The sequence below is a fragment of the Tinamus guttatus genome, unplaced genomic scaffold, assembly GCF_059628265.1.
Source record: "Tinamus guttatus ecotype Peru unplaced genomic scaffold, ASM5962826v1 Tinamus_guttatus_pri_ptg000242l, whole genome shotgun sequence".
In the NCBI taxonomy this organism is placed as follows: domain Eukaryota; kingdom Metazoa; phylum Chordata; class Aves; order Tinamiformes; family Tinamidae; genus Tinamus; species Tinamus guttatus.
The window spans coordinates 168,705-193,842 of record NW_028288776.1 but is presented as its reverse complement, the minus strand read 5'-3'; the positions used below and the strand labels follow the sequence as shown (position 1 = coordinate 193,842).

Sequence of the window (25,138 nt, the reverse complement as noted above, 5' to 3'; positions counted from 1 at the left end):
CCCCAAGAGTGTTAAATAACCAGTCCTAGGTTACCCAGAAAGTCAGATGACACAAATGGGAATAAAAATGAAATCTTCCAAGTCACAGAGGTGTTGCTTTCCTGAGGCTTTGAAAACTGTTCTTCCACCACAAGAACCTGATTTACCCTATTTAGAAAAACATGATTTTACCTTTTAGGGTCTAAAAAAAATGTGCAGCTCCTTTAAGCTACTTACGTTAAGAACTTAAAAATATAAACTTCTGTTTAATGTATCACCAACTCTACCTTCAAAAAAAAAAAAAAAAAAAAAAAAAAAAAAAAAAAAAAAAAACAACAACAACCAAAAACCCACACACCTAGACTGGCATTTCTGAAGCAATCTTGAAGCATGAAAATCTGTTCCCTGATTCCACCGGCCTGTTGTTTGTATGTTCTACCTCAGTTTTTCCATTCACCACACTTATTTTAGCACTCAGCATTTCAAAGAAGCCAGGAAAGATTACTGTTCTTGGTATCTGGAAAAAACTTCTTCAGACAAACTCCTGGTCGTCCGTTCAGCCTCAGCATCCTCTCTATTAGCAACTGGAGCCAGGAGGGCACCCTATGGTGTAACCCAACGGGCATGTGCTATATTAGGCCAAGAGCTTTACCTTATTTCTGGGGTGGAAAAATCCACTTTTTCCTAAAAGTAAACCAGGTAGTTTCCTTCAGAACCAGATGGTTAGAAGTGAACATTTATTAATTAGATCTACGCTACAGCAAACAGAGACAGCTCTGCCTGTACCCCTATCTGGCTTCCCATCCTTCAAAATATGGTGGCAGTTTTCAGTGTACCCTTTGGCCAGGCACAGTTGGCTTGAAAGTTTGTTAGTGTGAAGTAATCATGAAATAAAGGTCAGGAATGTAATAATGACTAAAATATGTAGAACAACAATTATAATCTTTCCTAGGCACTTAAGAACTCCTATTTTGCTCATGTATTTTGACAGCCTTCTATTAATGGCCGTTTGTATCAGCAGAGAACTTAACCCAGTAAATCTATTAGGCAGGGGGACATGGCAGGGGAGAAATCACCTCCTCCCCCAAACTAGCTATTTCTAGCAACAGTTCCTGCAGATTAGACTTGATAAATGGGCCAGGTTAGTACAGGAATTCTCCTTTTTTTTTTCCCACCTTCTCAACATTGAATAGGGAAGATCTTCATGAGCAATACAAAGACAGAAGAACATTTTAAGATTCAGAAACACTTTAAGAAAAAGACCATCTAACTGTAAATTGATGTTTACAAACATAGATTTCACCATTCTTAAAGTCTTTTAGGAAAGAATATGTGAGGGGTGATAACAGCCTTCACTTATCTACAAGACCTCAGAAAACTGCATTCAGGCTAAACACAGTAGCAACTCAATAGCTCTACATTTAGGAGAAAAAGCCAAGAGAAGCCACTGCCCAAGATATAGGCAGATATACGGCAGGGCTTGGACTATTTGAATCCAAACTATTTAGCTTCAGCAGTTCCCTTGGAGACACAGTGCAAACACAAGGCCCGGGGCACTGAGTGGCTGCAGCTGCACAAGGCCCTGTCCCCGAGAGGAACCCGCGCCAGGAGGCGGCCAGCAGGAGCAGGGGGCACGCGGGGCCAGGCCGCGCGACGCAGCGCTCGCTGAAAAGGCAGCCGTGGATTTCTGACGGAGGAAACTGCCTTTTGCTCGTTTTCAGTGTTGGAGGGGAAAGAACACTGTGTACTTTGGGGGGGCGGACAGAGCGAGTTGCGCTTCTGCCAAGGAAACGGCTGCAAACAGACCAGGCACTGACTGATGGCCTAGGCAGGGACAGCGGCAGAGCCGGACAGTCCTGGCACCCCCTCAGCCAGGGCCACTTGGGATTACGATTATACTCCTCGACTCCCCCCCCGCCCCTTTTATTTTTAAACCGGAAACTGGGAGAGAAAGAGGAGTACCTCAAGTGTAGAGGCTAATAAAGGTTTTCGCTGCAAACTGAAGTCACCTTCCACTCTAAGTAGTTAATGTGCTTCAGCCAGCTACTTATTTTTTCCTTAATTTGGTCCTGAGCACTTATTTTGCAGTGAGGTATTACTTTTTATTACTTTTATTTTTTTACATGGCAGACAAACCAAGCATTTTTTCCACCTTTACTAGCAAAACTGCCTGTTTTTGTTCTTCTCTTATACCAATGTGGTGTCTGGAGATGCGTCAGCTCTTTCCTTTCATTCTGTTAGCCTGTAAACAGCCAAGACTTCCTGCTGGAGCCGTCCCCAGCGGCTGTGTCAGCAGGCTCATAGTGGCACGTCAACATGACCCAATCCCAGTTCCTACCTGCCTGCACTATTTCCCTGCTTTGCTTCTGGTCTAACATCCTCAGTAATAAAAAAGGTTAAGGACAACCAACAGACTGCCAATCAATTTTAATATGAGACCCTTATTCGCTCAGGAAGGATGTAAGTCAGCAAAGCAGCAAATCAGTAATTGTCAAACTGAGCTTACCTATTAAATTGGGTGCTGTATGAGAGATGTGGCCTTGGAAAAAGAGTCAGGGACTGGTCCTTCCTCTAAAAACTGCTTTGAAAAAGGAGTGGGGAAGAGCTCCCCTTTGGACAACTGCAAAACAGAAAAACTGCAAAGTAGAAATGGCACCTGGCTTTACTTTCTGCTGCGTAGAGAGGAAGAAATTCACTTCCAAAAGCAAAGAGGCTGATTCACTTTGCAGTGCACTCTAATATCCCCAGATCTGTGATCTTTTGCAATCTAGTTTTCTTTATAAAGTAAATTTCATGGGCAACAGGAACAGTATAAAGATTGAGGCACCATTGCTTTAGGTACTACCCTTCTACCATTGCTTTAGATACTACTGGCCCTGTGCTTAAACTGCACAAACCACCGGACACAGGAGAAGATTCCTAAGGAGGAGATTGCTGAACAAAACATGCTCTTTCCCATCAGTACTTAATTCTAGCAGGGACACTGCAACAAGAAGTTGCTGCTAACGCCTTGCAGTATCTTAACTGATCTGAATTGCCTTGTCCAAGGCCAGGTAACACAGTCTGCTAGTCCTTGAGTTAAAAGTGACTGCGCTGTTAAAGACACTCTTATCTTATTTGTGTTAGCACACTGGAGATATAAATGCTTGGTATGTAGCCTTGATTTTTATAAATCAACATGCATAAGAATCTTGCAAATTCCAATTAGACGATTAAATGCAAAACCTCCAATATAAATTATAAAACAGGCTCCTGAGAACAAGCTTAATGGTTTCAGAATCAGTAACACACGGTACACTAATGGTTGAAACAAAACTAAGCTGAAATTCTTGCATCCCTCATGGTTTCCCAGCTTTCCTTTTCAGCTGTAAACATTTAAAGAAATAACATTTGAGTTCCTCCTACCCCCAGAGGAGGCAATATGTAGAGATTTCCAATAGCTCTGTGAATTCCATTGCCACATCCCTAATTGAGACCTCCCCTTGCCAAAGAATGAGTATTTTACCCTGTGGCTCTTCTGAAAAATGTGATACAATGTCTAGTTTGTCTTATCAGCATTACATACATGTGCGTATTCTTCATGGGCTTGGTAGTGACTCTGCCCCTATCTGAAGGGCTTATGCTGGTAGTCATTTCTGCAAGGACACGTGTCGGAGAGAGGTACCGAGCACAGCCCAGCGCTGAAATGCTAGCGGGATCCAGCCTGCTGGAACTGCGGCCTTGCAGGAGGAACATCCCAGCCTGCTCCACCAGACAGGGCATTTGCACCAAGCCCAACAACGACACAAACTGTGACCATGACAGAGAGCTTTGGCAAGACACCCTGGCGAGCAGGTTAGTTACAGCAAGCCTCAGCACAGATCAATGCAAATAGAAGCCAGCTGCCTGCCTGAAGCAGCAGCGTTTCTTGTTTCATCCCACATAGTGTACTTGACCTTAGTGACAGGTACATAATTCAGTCAGGGTTAGTTAATCAGCACTTAATCTGCTCCAAAATAGAGCCTCACATGATAAACTAAACTCAGAAGCGCTGGGATAAATCAAAGCAAAAGATAGGAGTTTGCAGCCAAAGTCCTACCAAGGAGAGAAGAGTGCAGGTCGCTCCGTGAAGGAAAGGGACCAAGAACACCTGTCATCCAAACAGCGAGACTACAGAAAATAGAAGTAATATTCACAGAAACAAATAAAAATTGCTTTCACTCACTTCTTTTTTCCCCACCCCCCACACACTTTCACACTTTTTCCATACTTCCACACACTGTTTTTTTCCCCGACTGGTCACATCTGAACTGCAGCTCTGGACATTGCCTCCCCGCTAGGCCTAACCATAAAAATCACACTCCAATCCTAACTCTTAACACAACCCTACCTCTGTGTGACTGTCCAAGGCCCTCAGCCACAGCCCAGAGGAAAAACCTGTGAGGGAAGTACTCAAGGTTAGGCCAAACACTTCTTTACCTCCTTTGGCAGCCCCATCATAGTGCAACTCCACTTGACACTCACTGCATTTCCTTTCTACAAATATTTTGTACCAAGTCCAAGCTTAAAATTAACCCTTAACCTCAGCCTGGTGGTAGCCTTGTTCCTCTGAGCTGTAGTAGATGGCTAGGATCATGGAACACCCCTCATCTACAGTTTGGATTAGGAGTACGGTTAAGAAAACAAAAAGTGTCTGCCCCTTTCAGCATGTTCCTCCAGCCCATGAGTGGGGGTAGTTGGTTAAGAGTTCATCCCACTGCCAGGGTTAGGGTTCAGGTCAGTGTTTGCCTGCGGTTTATGTCTCTGCTATCATTAATCCTAATGGTAGGCCCGGCTTGAGTCTTTTTCTGCATCCACAAGGCCTGGCATAACAAAGCACGAGGGGCAAAGCCCTGGTGCAGTCCAGTCCTTCCTTTGGGGGCCACTTTCCACTGCCTCTCCACCTGGAGCTCTTTCCTTTTCTATCTTCTTAACTCTTTCACTTGATAGTTAGTCTTGTCAAGCCCAGGCTAGTCTCCTGCTGTGAACTCATGGTCCTTGGATCTTGAGTCAGTTCTAACAACTCTGGGAATTACCCTGGCCCCGGATATCGGCTCTGTTTCCCTGTCTTGACTACCTGGTAAGGAAATGAGAAGTCAGAACATCAGCTTCCTCACCATGATAGACAGACCACTTGGCTGTCTGCTAGCATTAGAAGCTATAGGTTTTGGTTATTACAAGTTATATTCATGGTTATTTTCTTGTCTTTGCGTTAGTATTTTATTAAGCTAAAGCTAAAACATTAATGCTGCCCTATCCAAATGCGTTGAGCTGCCTCCCTCTGGCAACCCCCAATCTGGGCTCTAGGTGCCAGGGTAGGGCTCCAGAGCATAAACAGCCGGGATGCCATGGAGCTGCTGCATGCCTAAAATAGGTAAGGAGAGTGGCTAAGGCGCTGCTTCTGTGCAGCATCAGCCTGCTTGGACACGGAACGGGAACAGACACAGCCGCTGCGCGGCCAACAGACCCGTAAGCACCGAGGTAGGTAAGGCAGCCGGTGGAAAGCTCTCGCGGAAGATCTACTGCAGGCTTTTAACTTGAAAAGCAAAAATAAGGACCAGCTGGCATAAATAGCATATTTTAAGTTGGGAAGATGTATTCAAGAATCCTTGGGGGTTAGATGCATTTTGCAACAAAACACCTGCAAGAGCAATACAGAGCCAAGGAAGCCAGGACACAGAATAAGAGAGGGAGGATGACAAATCTTGTGTTTCAACTTCACCACTTTCAGGAAACAGTACAGTACCAAATTACCACTACCTGGCCTGTTTTTTTTTAAACCTTATTTTGTTTTCTATAGCGTTTAATAATAAACCACCTTGGTTCATGGTACATCTTCAGAGAGTCCCTCTTTCTCTCAAAAAAAGAAAAAAAAGACATCTTGTAAAATGATACCAGAATTTATATATCACTGATCATGTACGTAAAAAACACTGTGATAGAATTATTTTGATACTTAATTGCTCCTTGAGATCTGCCATAAAACAATGTCTACCAGTCCTGTGCAGCAAGCAAAATATTAAGGAAATGTTGTCAAGATGACACAGTTGGTCTAATCTCTTGCAATAGCATCAGTACCAAGAAGTTGGTGGACAGAAAAAAGCACCTATTGCCTCCACAAGGCAGCTGTCATTGCCACGGACGCTGTGCTAGGTTACTTTCCATTGTACAGCAAATATATCTAGGCAAGGCCAGGGCATTGCACAACACTGTCTGCATAAGCAGGGAAGAATTAGTTTTTCCAGACTTGGAGCTGTATCAGAGACAGCATCCGCAGCTGGGTGTTCTTGGAGCGAACATTGACATGACCAGCAAGTGATTTGGTGTGTGTTTGCTGGTGAAACTTAGAGCAGACCAAGACACCACAGTCATATAAAAAGTACCTTGGACACAATTACAGCTTGGCCTTTAAAAACATAACACACGGTTTTAGTCATCTTAAAAAGCTTAAATAACAATGAGTAAATATAGCAAAGGCAATTCCTGGCTATATTTTCCTTATTGGTATCTTCAGATATATAAAATTTCACCCCAGACTTTAAGGCAGCACTGTGTACCAAGGCCCCTATTTTTATTAAGGCCAGGATCATGTCGTAAATTAAGCAAGTTCACGCTGCATTTGAATCACCCTTCATCACTGTCCTCCTTTTTCAAATATCATGATCTTAGCCTGCCTTTGCATGCCTGTGCCAAAACTAACAAATCCTAGATACTGCCTAAGCATTTCAGTATAAATTCATATTCTTGATCCTCTTTCCTTTAAAGATGAAAAAGTTTACTGAATAAATGCATCTTAATATAGCTTCACAGATGCAATATGTAAGAAGTGTAGTTGTTATGGGAAAACCCACTTGTATTTTCCTGTATTAATGTCTTCCCTCTATTTAATCTTTTCTCTTAAAACCTCATTCAATAACTAGAGTTGCTTAGATAAACAACTAGACATATCCAAAAGAAACAACTGTAAGAGTCAAAGAAAATCCTTAAGTCAGCAACATTTTAAAATGTGATTGTTTCAAACCACCAGTATTTTGAACAAGCTAACATTGCTTAGATCTCAGCACTAGGAACACACTTGTTTAAGGTTGCACTCTTTCCTTACTGAGTTAACAAAGCATTTCATTTTCTCTATATTATCATTGTGTACCTCTATTAGAACACTAATTATCATTTATGCTTTAAAGTAAAATCCTCACGAGTTCACTGTGCAATCACGTGAAGTCAGCAAGAAGCCATGTGCAAAGTCCCCACTCCTTAATTAATAAATCTCCATCAAGACCCTGGTAGCTCAAGCCAGGGCCGCAGCCCCCATGCGCCGCCTCCCCTCGGGCCCGTCGCGGCGTTCCTGCCCTGCTCCTGCTGCGCACTGACCCCAGGCTGCGCAGGCCCCGCTCGGTTCTCAGGCGTTAGGGCTCAGCGCTGCTCTTTTGCAATGCTCTGGGGCATGCTGAGGAGCTGTGTGTTGAACAGCAAGAAAGCACAGATTTTGATATATAGTATGAACACTGTAATAATGTCAGACCACAGAAAAGTGAACGCGATGCTAAGCCCAAGCAGCTGGGCTCTGGAAAGAGGAGCTCAGCATCCCAGTCACAGCTTCATCCTGCTGCTATGAGAGGGAAGAGCCAGAGGCCGTGCTCAGCGCTGGGCTCTGCTCTGCCTGCAAACAGAGGCACAGCGGGGCGGCTTTCACTGCCCCATCTCCCGGGTCCTTCATCAGGGTAACAAACACCAAAGGATCCCTCATGGAAGCAGCTGCAGCAAACTCACTCCCTGGTTCACTTTGGCTCCATATCCTCACTAACTTGCCACAGATATAGACCCTCCACTGTGAATTTAAACTTGGGTTCTGCAGAGTAGAGAGTGTAAGCAGAATGAGAGTCATTGTGGTGTTTTTAATCCTTATTTGCAAGTAAAGAGAAGTGAACAGAAAATTCAGCTATAATCCAAATTGCTATTCCCCCCCCTTTTTTTTTTTTGCTACAATATTTAGCAGAGACCTTCCCAACACACAAATTTACTTTTTACTAAAAATTTTTAAACTGATGGTTCAGTTAACATGTACATTCTTCTGCTAAGTTTACCCTCAAACATCAAGCCATTCCTCTTTCTCCTAGAAAAGGAGGCATGTTTCCCTTCCCTTCAGTTTTACGTGGAAAATAAAGGAATGCAATACTTATCTGAGATTGTTTACTGTTATACATCAACACTGTGTAAGGTCTGTAAATACTTTCCATATGTTAGCTAAAGCATGCCTCACTTTTAGCATCTGCAAGATCTGTCCACACAATCTTCAGGCTTAGCATTAATATATTACTTCTGACAAAGGTTGAATGCACACAGTTCAAGGTCCCTCTTTTCAGCCCTAGAGTATTCCCATAACATGTAAAATCTTTGCAAGGTTCATGTTAGTTATACCTCAGTAATTCTAGGCTAGGAGGCCTTGTTTCAAAAAAACCAGAAGTTCGACACTTATCTTCTGTGAGCTGTCCTACCTTTGCTCATCAAACTCAGAGCACGTTCTGAGCCACGGGGGGTTTATTCCTTTCTCACGATCCCAGTTAACTCTCACACCTGTGTCACACAATGGGCAAAGCCCTACAATGCCCAAGAAGAGAATAATTTTACATTAACCTATTCCGACCTAAAAATGACCATTTGAATGAAGTAGCCTAGTCTCAGTCCAGGAGAGTTCTGTCTCTACATACAAATTGCTGTATGTGGCAAATCTCTGGGGAAATTAAAAAAAGTTCTTATTGTTACGGCCAAAAAAGAAAGTGTGTAGACATCTGTGTAATACCTGTGTAAAGAGATACTCTAGGGAAACATGAATATTCTGTAGATCAAGGTCAAGGAAGGAAAACTCTGCAAAAAGTCAAAACTATCCAAATTACAGAATAGATCAAGTGTCAGATAGGAACCGGGTCTCTCGGTGTGGAGGTGAGTCCAGTCGGAGCGGTGGGAAGAGCAGCACCCTGGAGAGGGGGCTCCGCTGCCGTCGCAGCCCTGTCGGTAGGAGGGTGCTGGCACGGGGCGTCTCACCCGCTGCACGGGGCGTCTCATCCAGCCTGTCCTTACAACCTGCCTCCTTTCAGTGTGAGTGATCACCAAATAAACCGGCCTCAGTGGATGTGCGGGCGCTGGGGCGCTTCGCTGTCCTCCAATCATTTATGACAATCCTTGTAGGCCAGTAACAAAATCATTCTAAGTCAACTTTTTAAGAGGGGCTATTTTGCTTATCTGTCATCTACAAAACATTTTTCTATACAAGAGCAAAAAGCTGTTTTAAGAATATAGGGTATGGTATTCATTGCTCAGAGATAGGAAGATCTAACAAAAATTAAAAAGAAAGAGGCTACTAAATTATTTGTCACCATTGCTATTTAAAATGAAGGGAAATAAGCAGCTTTTACTACGAAGTGAACCCAGACTGCAAGAGGAGGAAGACCCATAAAGAGAGACATAAAGGAGAAAATTATTCTGTTGTTCTGCAGGGGATTTATATGTTAAATTACCACCAAAGCACAGACAAACTCTGCACAAAAGTCCCTATGCACTGATGAGACCTGTCAGTACATATCATTATATATCATATGTATATGCCACCACTATGACCAGTAGGCAATTTAATTTCAGCTCTCTTGGATTCATCCGTTTATATCAACGTGATGGGAATGTCAAAGAAAAGAAATCACTGCCACAGAAATGCAAAGTCAGAGCAATGTTTTTCTTAAATAGCATAACTAACAAAAGGTTTTTATTCTCTCCATCCACAGTAATATATATTTTTTAAAAACAAGAGTTCTATGATAGTTTGATCAACCAATCTTACTCAAGAGAAAAGAACAATTTAATAGAAACACAAGCAAACCTCCACATTCACTTTTTAAAGTCTCTCTAGGAATGTGTTTTTAATATTACAATGGAATCCATATTACATTACAAAGTTCTTTTAAAAGAAGAATAAAACAAAGGTGTGACTTTTCCTCACCTAAGTAAGGCAGAAGCATAAAGTTGTGTTATTTATGTGTTTAACTAAGTTATAGCTTAATAAAGCAACTTCAGTTCAAGAGGGAAAAAAAAAAAAAAAAGGAAAATGAAGTCCTAGGGAAAGTCCCAGATTTCCCATGAAAAACTTGGTCAAGTCCCTGAATAACACCTTGTGTAAGCTTTTTGTTGAGTATGATTGATGCCTACATGAAGCTGGAGTCAAACCCAAGAAGAGAAGCATCCCCACAGAACATCATACAGGCCCAGATGATGAATCACAGAGCATACTGAAAATACAACCCTTGATACACGAAGAGTGGTTTCTTTAAATTTGATGACTGATAAAGAACTGCTGTAATTCCTCTAAAAATGTTTTTTAGCAACTGTGCAACAATTTCACATCTGTATTTATAGAACTGAACAATAATTTATTTCCACAGACTTAAAATCTTGTTCCCAAACAGTTCAACACAACCAACATATTCAGCCTAAAGAACTTTCTCTTTTGTTCTTTCCTTCTTCCTACTCATCTAAGAACAACATGTGATTTTACTATTTTGGTTACTCTTCCAAGGCATTTGATGAGTCCTCAACACACGCATGCCAGACACGCTGCACATACTTCTTTACTCTTAAAGACCTCATGTCATGCCCTGGTTAACTTAGCTGACCACATGCAACTGCTTTGTCTCCTCTCTCTCCCCTCACCTAATTTACAAACTCACTTTGCTTCCGAAGTCAAAGGTAAAAGTGTCAAGACAGGGATAAAGTTGCTTCTCAAAAGAGCATGCTAAGTAGCATGCATGGATATCACCTAATGCACAAAAGGCCAAAAGCTGAAGAGAAGAGGAGAAAGGAACTCCTGAAAGCACCGATCAAGGAAGCAGTGTTTGAGCCTCACTGGTAATGGCTGTGATTGCATTTCGTGTTAACTAGCCTGATCTCAGGCAGAGTGCGGACAGTCCTTACTGCAGCTGCCAGTTACAAACATCTGGAAACAAGCTAAGGGAACAGAGCGCACGATGGGTGGGATGGCTGCAGCTGATTCACGTCTGAGCAGCGCTGGCAGTTTCCCCGGGACGCCTAAGCACAGCGTTACTTTAGCAAGGAGGCACGAGCGCAGCCGGGGCCCGTTGGTTGCTAGCACAGTTGTCAGGAACAATTCTGTCAGCAGCCTGGGCAGCAATGGGCTTTACAAGCTCAGAAGTTGTAACACCTGGGTAAACACAGCCCCACATTGGCCTGTTTCTCCCTATTTATGAAAGGGACACAAAACACTACCTGCCTGAGAAAGGCAGGTCAAGTACATCACGATGCACTTGAGCTAGGCAAGCCTAAAACTGCAGTTCAGGAAATTAAAACTCTCAGGTGTTGTCATCTGTGCAATCAGGTAGAGATCTACCAAAGACTTTCCAGTGTCATATAAAGCCTGTAAGATTTGCTTTAGACCATCTCTGTGACTAACACACACATTACTCATATCTGCATGCGTACTGCCCAGAACACTTGCTTTAACCTTAGTTAGAGGGTTTTATATTACAACCTACGCAAGTCCTGGCAGTCAGAATAGCTGTAGTACATTGACAGTTAGCACACCCCAATCAGAACATGCATGTAATTTAAAAAAACAAAAAAAATACAACCCTTTGCAGTGGCTGATCCAAAATCTGAGCCTTCTTCATTTAAATATGAAAACTAAGACCAGCACTGCAGTTGTCAGATCTTCAGCTGGAAATATGAGCTTTTAATGCTGATTAGAGCTGTGGAAAAAGACTTTACTCACGATGAGCAATAGTCAGATGTTTGGAGCAAGCAGACAGTGTGCAGAACTAGGGTTCTAGGAAGTATGACACAAGAGACTGGGCAATAATTCCCATTTTGAATAAAAAAACAAAAATAGGAAGGGAAGAGCTGGGGTTCAGGGAATCATCTTTGGATCTGAAGACCTACATAGGCAGCTGTTCAAGCTGGCTGCTTGCCAGATTATATTTCTGTTACTCAGTGCTAAGGAACAGTTTATACACTAGAGGAAAAAAATCTCTGCTGGTTTACAGAGATACAAATTGACTAAAGTCAAATTAGCTGGTTTGTACCAGCTGAGAATCTGGTCCTTATTTTGCTATAAAAGTGAAATAATAGACTCTGGACAATAGCAAGGCCTATTTTCCTTCAAATTTGGCACTGAATCTGGATCCTGGGAGGTGGCTCCATTTTTTACACATTGGTTTCTTACAGCGTTGTGACAAAGTCTGTGTAAGCTTTGTCAGCAGAAGGCAACACTTCAGCTACCCCAGGGAGGGACAGAGGCTACGCACCTGCAGAGCCATGAGTGGGGTCCCTTCTGGCCTCCTTCCATGCAACTATTGTATCAAAGTAAACTTGTATCGTGGTCTTTACCCTGAAACCACCAGCACACACAACCCCAAGAATTTATCAGCTCATTCCCATTAAACTATATGGTATTTGTAATAACTGCTCCCTACACAAAGCAATGCAATTCAAAGAAGACACAGCCCGGTCAGTCTCAGGTGCTCATGTAGGGACAGAGGAGCCCTGAGCTCTCCCCATTCCCATGGGGGCAGAGGAGATGTGGGCACACAGGAGACAGGCAACGTGTGCCGAGACTCTAACATATGCTATCATATACATGCATCTGCAAGTCCTTTTGTCCACGTCCATTTGTCCTTTAGGAGATGCACTGATACTTGTCCTTTTTTAAAACTCTGACTATACAGAATGAGGTATTTTTGTATATCCATGTGCACAGATATTTAAAAACAAATGCTTGACTACTTAGCTTGGTGGTATCACATTTTCTCCTTATTCAAATAATAAAAACAAAATTATAAAATACATTTAAGTTCCACATGACAGTACTATTTGCCATTAATCAGTAAAATAGTAATTAAGTTTTATTTCAGCTTCTAAAGAAAATTAAAATTTTTGTTCTAAAATTTGCTCTTGATTCATGGCTTTTTAAACCATATACTAAGAAGTATTCACTTTACAGGGACTGATTTTCAACACTGTATTGTTAGCCTATGATGTAACTTAAAGTTCCTCCTTTTTTTCCTGTGATATGAACAGTGCTATAACTGAAAGCTTACGAAGTCTTCTAGAACTAGATTGGCATAAGCCTAATATTACTATTAAACTTAACTTTAAACTGATAACAAAAAGAATTGTCTGCAATACCTTGCCACAGACCCAATCCTGAAGCTTCCAAAACAGCAATGACCTCCTTGGGGTTGTAACAACACCAGGAGTGTTGTCAGTCTCAAGCCACCCAATCCCCTCCACTCACTGTGCCGCAGCACTGCCGATCACAGCATCGATCCAGCTTTTTTGTCAAATACCTTCACAGTAACCTCATCACAGATCCCCTCCTTTTTCCAACTCTCAGATTAACGGCACCCCAGTTTAATGGGCATAAAATAAAGATATAGTCTCACCTACCTCTCCGCATAAGCACTCATGTCACCCCAGCGCCTGCCCCTCGCTGCTCACAGACATCTGCATTCAGCACCTCACTGCCTGCATCATGCAGCCAGCCACCTGATAAAGACACTTGGTGGCTTCTGAAATGCTTCACCTGAGGACTGAGCTCCAGACACCGCCTCTAAATCTGTTTCCACATCTACCACAGGTGTGGAGAGCCAGAGCCCAGCGCAGGCACTGCAAGGGCCTCGCAATCCCGCCCGGCCCCACCTGGCAGCCTCGGTAGGTGGTAGCTTAACCAGCAGGCTAAAAAGCATAAACCTGCTCCTCGTTCCTTCCCAACTGCCAGGTGGGCCTTTCAGCAACAGCATCGCTTAGCTGTGCCAGAAAGCGCTCAGCACAGTTCCCGTCCCGTGCGCTCCCACCTCCTCCACAGGGACTGTCGCCTCCTCTCCCGGCTCTCCTTGACGCCCTGTTTCTGAGGGGCCATTACCGAGCACGGCCACACCTTCCCCACAACACCTTCCCTCGGCGCTTCCCTGTGCTGGCAGGCTCATCTTCTCTCTCATTTTGCCCAATGTCTGGTGCTAAGCTCTGGGGGACAGTGACGCTGCCTTATTCTCTCCTGTTCTACAGGAGACCCACAGCTCCTTCCCCCAGGGCCTTTTTGTGCTTCACGCCTGCTCCCGAGCGCTGCTCTCTGAGCCCTCTGAGTGCCTCTGCGCCCTGCAGACCTTCTATACTGAATCAGTGGTCTCTTTTCTTCAAGCACAAGCTGCTTGGCTTTCATAAAAAGCTTATTTGCCTGAAAAAGCAACTACTTGCTAATCTCTCGTCGTTATTTGCAAGGGTAGACGCACCCTGCACCTGATGGATCACGAGACTTGTCAATAATGATCCTGTTGTGTCCATGGATGCCACACAACCCGCAGAGTCAAATCTCTGGCACCGGGCAGCCTTCCCACACGGATCCAGCTCTGCCCTGGAGCTGGTGCCAGGCCACGGCGCGGAGCCTTCCCCTGCGGCGAGAGCGGCCGCGCTTGCGCGACGTGCAGCTGAGCCTGGAGCTTCGCATCTCCACACACTTTCTAACTGCTTTGTGCTATTTTATAGTTTCCGTTCAATGATTTAAATTTTCCATCACATGCTCTGGCTTAAAATAATTTGTAAACGGGCTAAATATTCCTGGTGAAAATACTCTGCATGATCCTTTTAATCTTCCTGCTTATTTTATTTTACATTCTTAATAGCTAACGTTTAATCATCTTTCAGATGAACTACCAAAATGTATTTAAATCAGAACTTTACCTAAATCCCAAACACTCTCACTTCACAGGCTAGGGTTCTTTACACTAAAGGACAGAATGAGAACTTGTTGTTCCTTTCATTTCACTTCCAAAAAAATTAAGGAAGTTACATGCCTAGAAAACTAGGCACGAAACGCTCCCTTACAGGAGCTCTATTTTGATTTAACGGGATACAACAAAAATTAGTATAACTGACAAAGCACAAAGAGTCTTCGCTGAGCCATGTAAAGTATCGTAAAATCTCATCAGCTTTCTCTGCTTGACGCTTTATTTCTGATTTTTAAAATGCGGTTTATTTTTTTCTAGGCACAGTATGTTCCATACTGGAACTGTCACAGTTTACAAGCGGCAGCCATGGCAGAGTGAAAAAGAGACTCCACCCAAGCATTTTTTAACCAGTTCTTCAGATACACATGCCAAAATAATTGGATGGAAAAATTTTAAAAAGTGAAAAAGTAACATTTTTGTGCTGCTTTTCCCAGCTATCCATAAATCAATTATTTTCTTTGCTTTTTCTGTACAGAGTAAAATGGCAGTGCTGCACAGGACCCAGCACTCAATGAGCAACAGCAACTGCACAGCAGGCCGAGAGCTGCCTCCGCACACGCTACAACTTCGGCACCCGCTGCAGAGTCTCCCTGACAGCTTTTAGCAAATGAGTACCTATAAAAATGTAATTTAAGCTGTAACCTTGCCTGGGTAGGTGAAGTGATGTAACTTGATCTTTCCTACACAAAGTCTCCTGGCAGTATAAATGCACACAGGTTCTCAAGGCCTGCTCTAGGGCTGGAGAACGGGGAATATGGTGTAAAAGTGAAACTGCAAAGAGACTTCCAGCCTCATAAATATCTCCTTTACAATCACAAAATGACAACTCTGAAAATATATCAAAATATTGGCTCCTTTTCCTTTCATATTGTCTTGGAAGGAATACTGCTATATATTTAATTCTGTTTACAACAGAAAAGATCTGGACTGTGTTTTTCTTGAAACTGGCACTTGGAGGTGTTTTTTAACTTTCCAGAATGTTTATATTATGCACAAATACCTGGCAGAAACAAACACTTGCAAGATTGTTGCTTACTTTGTAACGCAGTAAGACTTATTTTTATGTCTAAAAATATTCATGCAAATATCCTAAATTGTTGGTTACTCATTGCATTTTAAAATTAAATCCTCACATAAGACATAGATCATGCTTTTGCACTGTACTTCTATCCAAATCTAAATCTTAAAGGTGAAGAGCCTCAATATCTTTTTGTTGAGAGTCAGCTCAAGATAGCTCAGTTCCAAAGAGAAAATGTCTTAATCCAGAAACTGAAACATAGTTGTTATGAAGCAATAAATCTATTGCATCTCTGTGAGTTAAATTCTTAAGCAACCTGTCAGCTTATGATCGCATCTTGAAAATAGTATTTCCTGTACTGAAGGAATCCTGACATTAAACATTTTCATTAAACAATTTAATTCTTTCCTTAGGCAACCTTATTTTGTGGGTGAACAGCCCAAAACTTTAAACAATTCAACGAGAGTTCCCTCAGAGCACTCATACAGCATATTTTTTACACGAAATAAAAAGGAACAAAACAACAAATAGGGTAGTAATAATCCAAATCCTTTTCCTGACAGGACATTGGCAAACTATCTGCTCTGCCAAAGACCTTTCAGTAGTGGAAATACCTCTCCGTCAGGGGCCTCCCGTTCAGCTGCAGTCAAGGGCACAAGAAGAGGCCAAGAGCTCTGCTGCTGCGGGGGAAGGTCCATCAGCAAACCCTTAGTCTTGACTGTGCTCAGGTCGGGCCTTGTCGCTCTGATGCTGGACTGGACCAAGGCAGGACCTTAACACGCAGCAGCCAGAAGTCTGCGGGATCAGAACTTCTGCACTTGAAGGTGAAAAACGGGAGCATTTCATTGACTGTGTCTACTGACTTCTGCAGTAAGTCATAATACTGAAAAAATCACAAAAGTCAAAGAATGAAGGAGCACAGAAAGGAAAAGAATGACTACAATCACACGAAACTAATTCTGCTGGAGTATACCCAGTTCTTGCTTAAGTTTATGGGAGAGGAAGACCAGGCTGTAAGGAAGAATCTGTTCCAGTGTTTTGGCAGTGGCTGTTGGTATCTATACAACTTCAAAAAAATGAGACACCGCATCATTTGTTAATAATTGATATATACTTTATTATGCACAAGAGACTATGATGACATGACACTGTGGTTATCAAAACTGTACAATGAAGCATTTCCACAAGTCTCTGAAATACTGAGCATAGTATGGAATACAAATGGGGTGTTCAGACTGGCCACAGGTTTTAGCAGGTAAATTTCTCACTTTTTTTTTTAAACTGATATTTGGATCTTTTTATTTAAAGGTGAGAATACGGCATTTGAAACTAGTAGGAACACGGCAGCGAAAATCTGGTAATTCCACGAACAACCCCATGAATGACAAACAAATAAACAAACAACAAGGCAGAACAGTCACCTCACAGGAAGGGCTGTCAGCACAACCAACAGCCCCATCTTCCTGTGAAGCATGAGGTAGATAAACATAACAAAGACTGGTACACACATCAGAGAAGTTGTTACAAACGGGCAGGGGGGAAGTTTACAATCATCAACATGTACAGACATTTTGCAAAAGCCATTTCCATGTGAAAAATGCCACAAAAATAGCCAAACAGAAAGCTCTGACTTCTTGAAACATTGAAATAATGTCAACATCAAATACTGTAAAAGATTAAGATTAGTGATTAGACAATGCCTGACACAACAAAGAATCTACTTGAGAGTTTAAGTATTTTAATAATAGCTTTTACAGTTAGAAGGTATCTCTTCTGAAGCCAAATCCTTCCATTCTTTGGAGTCAATTGGATTACCCAGAAATTTACCACTGTGAAGAGACCCAGCACCAAACAAGTCCCTCCTAAGTCCCGTTTCAAAGGCCGATGCTGAGACATGAATAGGACAGAAGTGTCTTGCTGGTTTTCACACCTGGTATTTTGTCCCATAAAAGTAAGTGTGGCAAGATCAGATAGACCGCTTCAGAACTGGTGGCTTTGCAGTTAAACAGTCAGTAACTTACCACACCTAATATCAAAACTTGCTGTGGATAGGAATGGCTGTTACAAAAGCAGAGCTTACAAACACATTGGTACTGTAAACTGCAGACAGCTCAATAGCTGCTGGTTAAGAAATACACATTTTTGTAATAAAGCTATCAACTGGGAATGCCAAGTTTTAGTTCTGGCTATTTAAGCAGAAATGGCTGTCCCATCTGCTAAATAATTACATATGTTTTTGGTAATTTCCAATAGCAAATTCATTAAAATTTTTGAATTAAACAGCTGAGTACACCAAGTTTAGTTAATTTAAACTGTGTTTAAAAACACAAGCCAATAAAATTGAATCTTCGATCTTCATGTATTTTTGGTTTATCCAGCAGTAAATATAAATCTGTAAGTTATTTAAAAATTAGAGTTTTTTTAATAAAAACATTGATAATGCAGCATGTTTCTCTCAAAAATATACAGTTAGCTATTTTACATAAAAGTTTTAAATTTGACCATCTCAAGAACAGAATCTAATATTCCTATGAGAAACTACTTAATAAAATATCTGAGGAAGGAGAGGGTTAAAACAGGGAGAAGAATTTACAAAATATGTAAATTTCACAGTAACTGAAATTAAACATTTCATATAGAGTAACTTACATTTGTCTAAAACATTTAAATATATCTTTATACACAAATTTAATGTAGTAAAATATAGCTATGATTGAATTTAAAGACTCTAGTCTTCTTTGAAGACATCTTTAAAGATTTTACACATAGAATATGCTTATACAATACATTCTGCTGAAGGTTAGGCAAAGCGCTTTCTTTCCAACCACACAGGTAGCATGTTCATTCTCCTGACACCTCATAACGCAACCAATCCTCTATCCTCTTGTGCATGAGGATAGCTATGCTTATGAGACAGTTTCTGTTGATGTTAACAGGTCTGTTCCATGGGCCTGCTAACATAAAACACTTTTCTTGTGCTCAACTGTATACACCAGTATGTCCATTGGCTCTGAGGCTGCTCACAATATGCAGAGTTGAACACCACCAAGGATAAGGCACGTCCAGTTACTCATCTACATACATGATTGCAGGATTACTACCAAATTTGATTTAAGATGAGTAATATTCTTCTATCTGATCCTAGGCATTTATGCACTTTGACTCTCCCGGCATCAGCAAGGCACGAGTGTAGAATCAGCAAAAGAATCTGCAGGCCAGACGTTGGAGCAGACTGTCACTAGTGTAATGAATCCCCTTCTCCTCTTGCACAAGGCAAGTGACCTGTACTACAATTAAGGGAAGTTACTCATCTCATTTTGAAAGGAAAACAATGTTAATTTTCCTCAAAGGAGAAGGATCAGTAGACACATTATAAATGTAAAGTGGCAACATAAAAGTCAAAGAATTACACATTCAGAAATATCTTCTTTCTTTTCATTTAGCATCTACTTGAAGGCCAGGATATGGCAATGACACTGAAAAAAAATACTGTGACAATCAGTACCTTTGTACCATTTCCACATTTCAACACTACTTTGGGACTATCTGATTGCAATGTTCATACAACAGTTGGACACAAACAACTGCACAATTACCCTAATAGTTTCATTTTTATAGGCAGTAGTTTACACAAATAACAAGGCTCTATTGTACATTCTTTATATCCTCAAAACTCTCTGAATTCAAAGGGAATTTGGGGGAGCTAAAGGGTTAGAACCATCACCTATTTCTCTTTTATCTCACATTTTTACCTAAGTATAAACTGAAAAGCCAGCTTTTGTATGCATATATACACATATATGTATATTTTATATAACTATACATATATATGCATATACTGGTGTGTATGCAAATATATACACATGCATACACATATAAAAAGCATATACATGGGTATATATGCGCATACACACACACATTTAATGTCTGGAAGGAAATCAGCTGGGCTAATTTCCCAACTGTTAAGGCAGGTGCGTTACGTTCTGTATATTTACATATACATCTACCTGCATAAAGACATTGCCATTAAATGTACGCACACATCTACATTAGTGCACAAGAACATTATTTGTCTGAATTAGGTTCTGTGTGTGTCTGTATTTGATATATGATGTCAAAGCAATCTCTTATTTAAGAGCTTTGGCCCACAGCAAACAGGAAAAGGGAATGTCAGAGTGTGCTCTAATCCAATTATCAAACCAATGCATATTAAACCAAAAACACCTGAAACAAACCTGAAGCTGCAAACACAACAGGAAAGCAAATGAGATGCTGTAGCAGTAAGCTTAACAAAACAAAGGTTATTCAGAAGTGGCTAAACATAATTGAAGTAATAAAATGTTATTAAGCAAATAGATCTGACCTTGAGACTTTCTTGCTTAGACAAATAGAAAACCTTTGACCTAAGATCTTCTTTGCTTGGCTTATCTTGTTGAATTCCCTTCGCAAATATACCAGTGAGAAGGTTTAGATGGAAAAATAAAAAAAAGTTGTTACAGATAAAGCAGCATTTTTCCAAACTGGCATAGATTTCACATTGAGGGTCCACAGACCCCTTGAACAGATTGCAGTACTGTAAAATTAGTAGCCTTGTCACATATAGCATAATTTGCTACAGAAGATCCATAAGGCTGTGCTTACCCACACATCGTGTGCACACAGACACACACACATACACACACACAGTGGCTTCCCCAAAATAAAATCAGTTCTTTTTTTGTTCCTGTAGAAAAATCTCTCCTCGCTTTTTCCCAAAAGAAACCAAATTCACGCTTTTCTCTTCAGAAAGCTGACGTGGCCAGCAGTCCTGCGCAGCTCCGCTCTGCGGGCGGCTCCGCGGCGTTAGGTCGCGCTGCTGCTGGAGCAGGGGGTGCTCTGCGTGCTGCCGATGCTGTGCGCCGCGCTGCTGTTCTCCGAGGCCGGCGGCGACGTGGGGACCTGCTGCCTTCCGGCCGTCTCCCCTGAGGGAAGGGGAGAGGAGGAGGGCGGGGGGAAGAGGGATGTTCATTATCACAGAAAATAGTTCCTTCCGACTCGTCATCTCCTGGTGGCTTTTATTTCCATAAAATTCCTATCTTGGGTGACAGATCTAAAGCAGAAGAGTGCTGTATTTTTTACTAGACTTTGTCACCTTAGTGTTGCTATGCTCACAGGGAAAGCAACACTGTTTGCCTCAGCATTTTAAAAAGCAGCTATAGGCAGGGCCTGTCTAGAGAGATACTGTCCATCTTCTGTTGTCAGCTGTCCCTCGAATGGGCCTTGCTACATGACTTGGATTGCTGTTTGTTTTATGGAGAAAGGCCAACAAAATGCAGGGTTTTAACACCAGCTCATGGAGCACCATGTTTACTCCAACTGAGAAGCTGCAGCTGAAGTCAATGTTCTTCTGTCAGCTGGATCCCACATATCCTGAGACGTGACTGGTTTTCTTAGTGTAAAAAAAACAAACAAAAAATAACAAAAAATAGACTATCCTGCTAGTTTGACCTGATTTACTCTGTAGGAGGTTCCCGTATAGTCCCACAAGGAGAGCTTTAGTTCCACAGTACCACAGTATGTAGCTGCAGCTTTTATAACACATAGAACAATCCTCACCATTTCTTGTTAATTGTTTACTGACAACAAACGAGAAGCTCTCTGTTATCTGTATTGTCAAATCAAGCACTCTGAATTTATAATAAAAAAAATAGATTTAGGACCCCTGTAAAACCTAGGTTTTGTCTGTTTTTTATTTCACATCCCTTCTAGACATGTCCCTAGACTCCTATGGAAAAATCTAGCTCCTACTTGCATGTAAGCAAAACGCCATGATATGTATGCCCAAAAGATCACACTGAGGCCAGGCAGGAAAATGTAAATGCGGTATTTTTTTAAGTTTCAGTGGTCAAAACTGCGAATTTAACATTACAAGCTGCTCTGTGAACTAGAGGACTAACTATGGCAGAGAGCAGCAATGCAAAGGAATAAAGAGCAAATGTTTTGCTAGACTGTGGAATAATTGAGAATAATCAAAGACTGGGATATCTCCTTGTGAGCTTGGGAGGCTTCTGCTTCATGTGTCGCTCCAGGTCGCTGAGAGGCACCACAGAAAGCTATGGGCCTCTTCTTCCTTGCTCAGGATTCACTAAAGCGGCGGTCCAGGAGCGCTGGCTCCAGCGGCAGGTTGGCTGCTGGAAGCGCACGCTGTGCGCGGGGACAGGCCGCTTCCTCCCGCAGGAGCCGCTCCGCTGCACGCGGCCTGCGCGCCGAGGCGCCTCCGGAATGCGCGTCCCAGGGAGGAAGCTTGCGTGTAACGCTTCGCATCGCAGGCCAAAGTCAACAGCCTCTCACAGGGCGAAGAAAAGGTACTTCTGCAGGCTGCGAAGCATTCAAAGGCCTGCAGTAAACAAGGGGGTCTGCGGATTTCTCACGGCAGAGGTTGCAAGCACTGTTTGTAATGGAAACTGCCGGCCTCACTGCTGGCTCACACTGCAGCTGCAAGCACATGTAAGGCCCCACATTACATAGCTTTCACCTTACATCTCACTGGTTTAGGAATGAGCAGGAAAGAAGGGATGGGGCAGGACAGAAGAAACACAAATTCGAGCATTCATTGCCAAGAGGCCAACAAGATGTTTAAGGAGACAGAGTCTGGCTCTTGAGCTCAGCCCCACGTTAGCATCCTTCTGTCCTGAGCGATTCCAACTCTGCTTTCCACAGTACAAGAAATAGCTGATCTGCAGATTTCTACTCGCATGTGGCAGCTCAGCATGGACCCTCATTTATCTACAAGGAGAATGTGTTTAATTTTCATTGGAAACAGCTTTGTAGCTCATCAGAATAAACTGCATTAAAACAATGTCATGTTACCAGACTGTGAAAGCTTTCCTAAGCCCAGCTCTCCTCGGAGCTGCTCCCGCTTGTGTACAGCAGGACTCCTTCCTTTTGTACTAAACAGGCTGTGACCAACAAACTCCCTTTCATTAAAACAAAAGCAGCAAATCAAAAACAACAAAACCAGAAAGCAACCAAACTGCTAACCCCTGCCCCCAACAAGGCTAGGAAAAGCTGTGAGGGCTGGAGCGGAGGAGCTGCAGTTACTGGCGCTCCCTCAGCAGGGCCCCTCAGCAGCCCTGCCAAGAGCACAGGCCTCCGAAGGCAGAGCTGGCCCAGATTCCCCCTCCTAGCTCTTATTACAGTTTCACTGTCACCCATTTTACAAACCACACGATTACACACCGCTTTGCATCAGCCACAGCATATCAATACAATCTGTATATACTCAACCATAAATTCATTTATAAGCTAAACACACATGCTTTTTTTCCTCCCCCTTTAAGGAAAAGCAAAAAGCAAAGCAACAGTAACTCTGCAAGCTGAGCGGCACTGCCGGCTCCTCTTTGCTTTCCTCGCAATGAGTCCTAGGAGGTATCGCCCCGTCAGCTTGGGGTGACGGCCCTTTCCCTCAGTGGCAATCCTCTGATGTAATTTGTCGTCTTCTCCCATGCTCTCCTTTCTAGGATATCATAATGATTTCTGAAGTACCACAGTCAGTTTGTGAAACAAATAAATCTTCACTAGAGAAGAATCCAAATCACAGTTAAATTAGGAGCACAGTTTAGCAATTATATTTGGCCTGGCTGATTTTTACTACATCTTATTTTCTTATCACATAGCTAACCTGTAAAAACACTTTAAATAGAAAAGAATATTCATGAAAAGTGGTGAAGGAAATGTGGAGCAAATTATGACTAGAGAGGCACATTTCCCTCCCCCCCGGCCCCGTCTGCTTTCTTTGTGTAAACAGCTTCATGTATCTAATGCTACTGAACCAGAGCTCCTCAAAATGGACACGTCTCATCTATTGACAGTAAACAAGCTTTTACCCATCTGAATGCGACAACATGCACTTTATTATTCACACTTAGGAAAGCTGCCAGTTGTACTCCCTGTCCAGGAAGTCTGAATGTTTGCTTTTCTATCTCCACTTGCCAAATATAATTGGTTGCTATGTCAGTTTATTTTAAATCAGATCCCATAAAAAGGAGAAGTGGGGGAGGAGAGATGCTTTTAGCTTCACAAATTTCGGGACATTTTATCCTGTTAGGCTGGTACACTGTCTGAAGAAGAAAAGCACTCTTTGAAGACACGGAGGTGACTGAATCCGTGCAACAGTGTTGGGCTTATATGGCTGGGTAAGTTTGCTTGTTAACTAATCAGACTGTATGTGTTCTTTCCTAAACATAGTCAATTGTTCCCATTAAGACAGACATTGCATTTGTAGGTATTTACACAGTTAAAATCTGAAGGGTTTCCCCATCCATGTACAACTGCAAAAGTTTTGCTCATTCTCAAGAGACTCAGGTAAGTCTGGGTCATTGTAGCACATCTCCCTCATTTTCTCTTCTTCTTGGAACCCCTTCACATAGAAATAACACTGCTGTGGAAAGCTCTCCGCCACCTTTCAAGTCCTCTAATTGCAGAAAAGATTTAAATTAGGGAGTTCTGTGCCAGAAATGTAGGCTAATATCCCTCTTAAGTTCTAACAACCACAGCTTCCTCCTCTCTTTCCTCCTACCACCTGTATCTTAGGACACCTGCACTCTGCTTTGGACTGTGTCAGAGATTCTGGAGAATTTTGGTATTCTAGCTGAAAAATCCCTGATTGTTTTCATTATTAAATTCAGCAAAAACCTTACATAGAAAAAAAAATTTAAAACAAAGTAAAACAAACAAAAATCACCCCTCAACAATCCCGGCTCAATTTTTGGAGATAAACTTCTAGTTACTTTGTAGTTCTTCTCTCCTATCAGTTGCTTGGGGTTTTAATGCTAACAACCTATTAAGATGAACAAAGGAGCTCATTCAGCTCAAGTTTTCTCCATGCCAGAGTGAGTCTCCCAAGAGAGGCTTACTGATAACAGTGTATCAGTAAACCTTCTCACTGCTGGCAAAAATAGTGCTCTTTTGCTGTACTGCTTATAGAGCTACAGCAGAAATACTTTACTTTGCATCCCAACGTGACAATGTCCACTGAAAACAGCTTTGTCCATGCTCAAAGGCTTCCTGCAAACTCTTAGCATCATCAAAACACAAATTTAGAAGAAATTCATGTTTTCCAGCTTCTATTCTAAATCATGGATTGGAGACCCAATGACTGTTTCTTAAAACAAAAGCTGAGATTTTGGAGCACAAAATTCAACGAAGAGTGCCTTCACTAACTGCAAAACACAGCCACTCTGAGCATGATATTAATTATCTATGTTTTGCTTTTTATTATTTTAAAATAACCTTCTTCTGACTCTAAAAAGATTTTGTTGCAACTAGACTCTCTTGGTTGCCGCGGCAGTTGTTCTCTAAG

The 25,138-nt window shown here is 42.1% G+C and overlaps 1 protein-coding gene and 1 long non-coding RNA gene across 2 annotated transcripts in view; one reads left to right on the top strand and one right to left on the bottom strand.

Annotated features, from left to right (window-relative positions):
• Positions 1-25,138, top strand: part of LOC148594471 (uncharacterized) — a 533,350-nt gene that overhangs the window by 456,823 nt on the left and 51,389 nt on the right. The gene's annotated exons all lie outside the window — the stretch shown is intronic.
• The window catches only part of TGFBR3 (transforming growth factor beta receptor 3), a 93,018-nt gene continuing 88,519 nt past the window's right edge, over positions 20,640-25,138 (bottom strand). The window contains exon 16 of the mRNA XM_088526046.1: positions 20,640-20,759. Within this exon, the coding sequence (XP_088382172.1) occupies positions 20,641-20,759 (119 nt within the window). The 3' untranslated portion in view covers position 20,640. The remainder of the gene's footprint in view (positions 20,760-25,138) is intronic.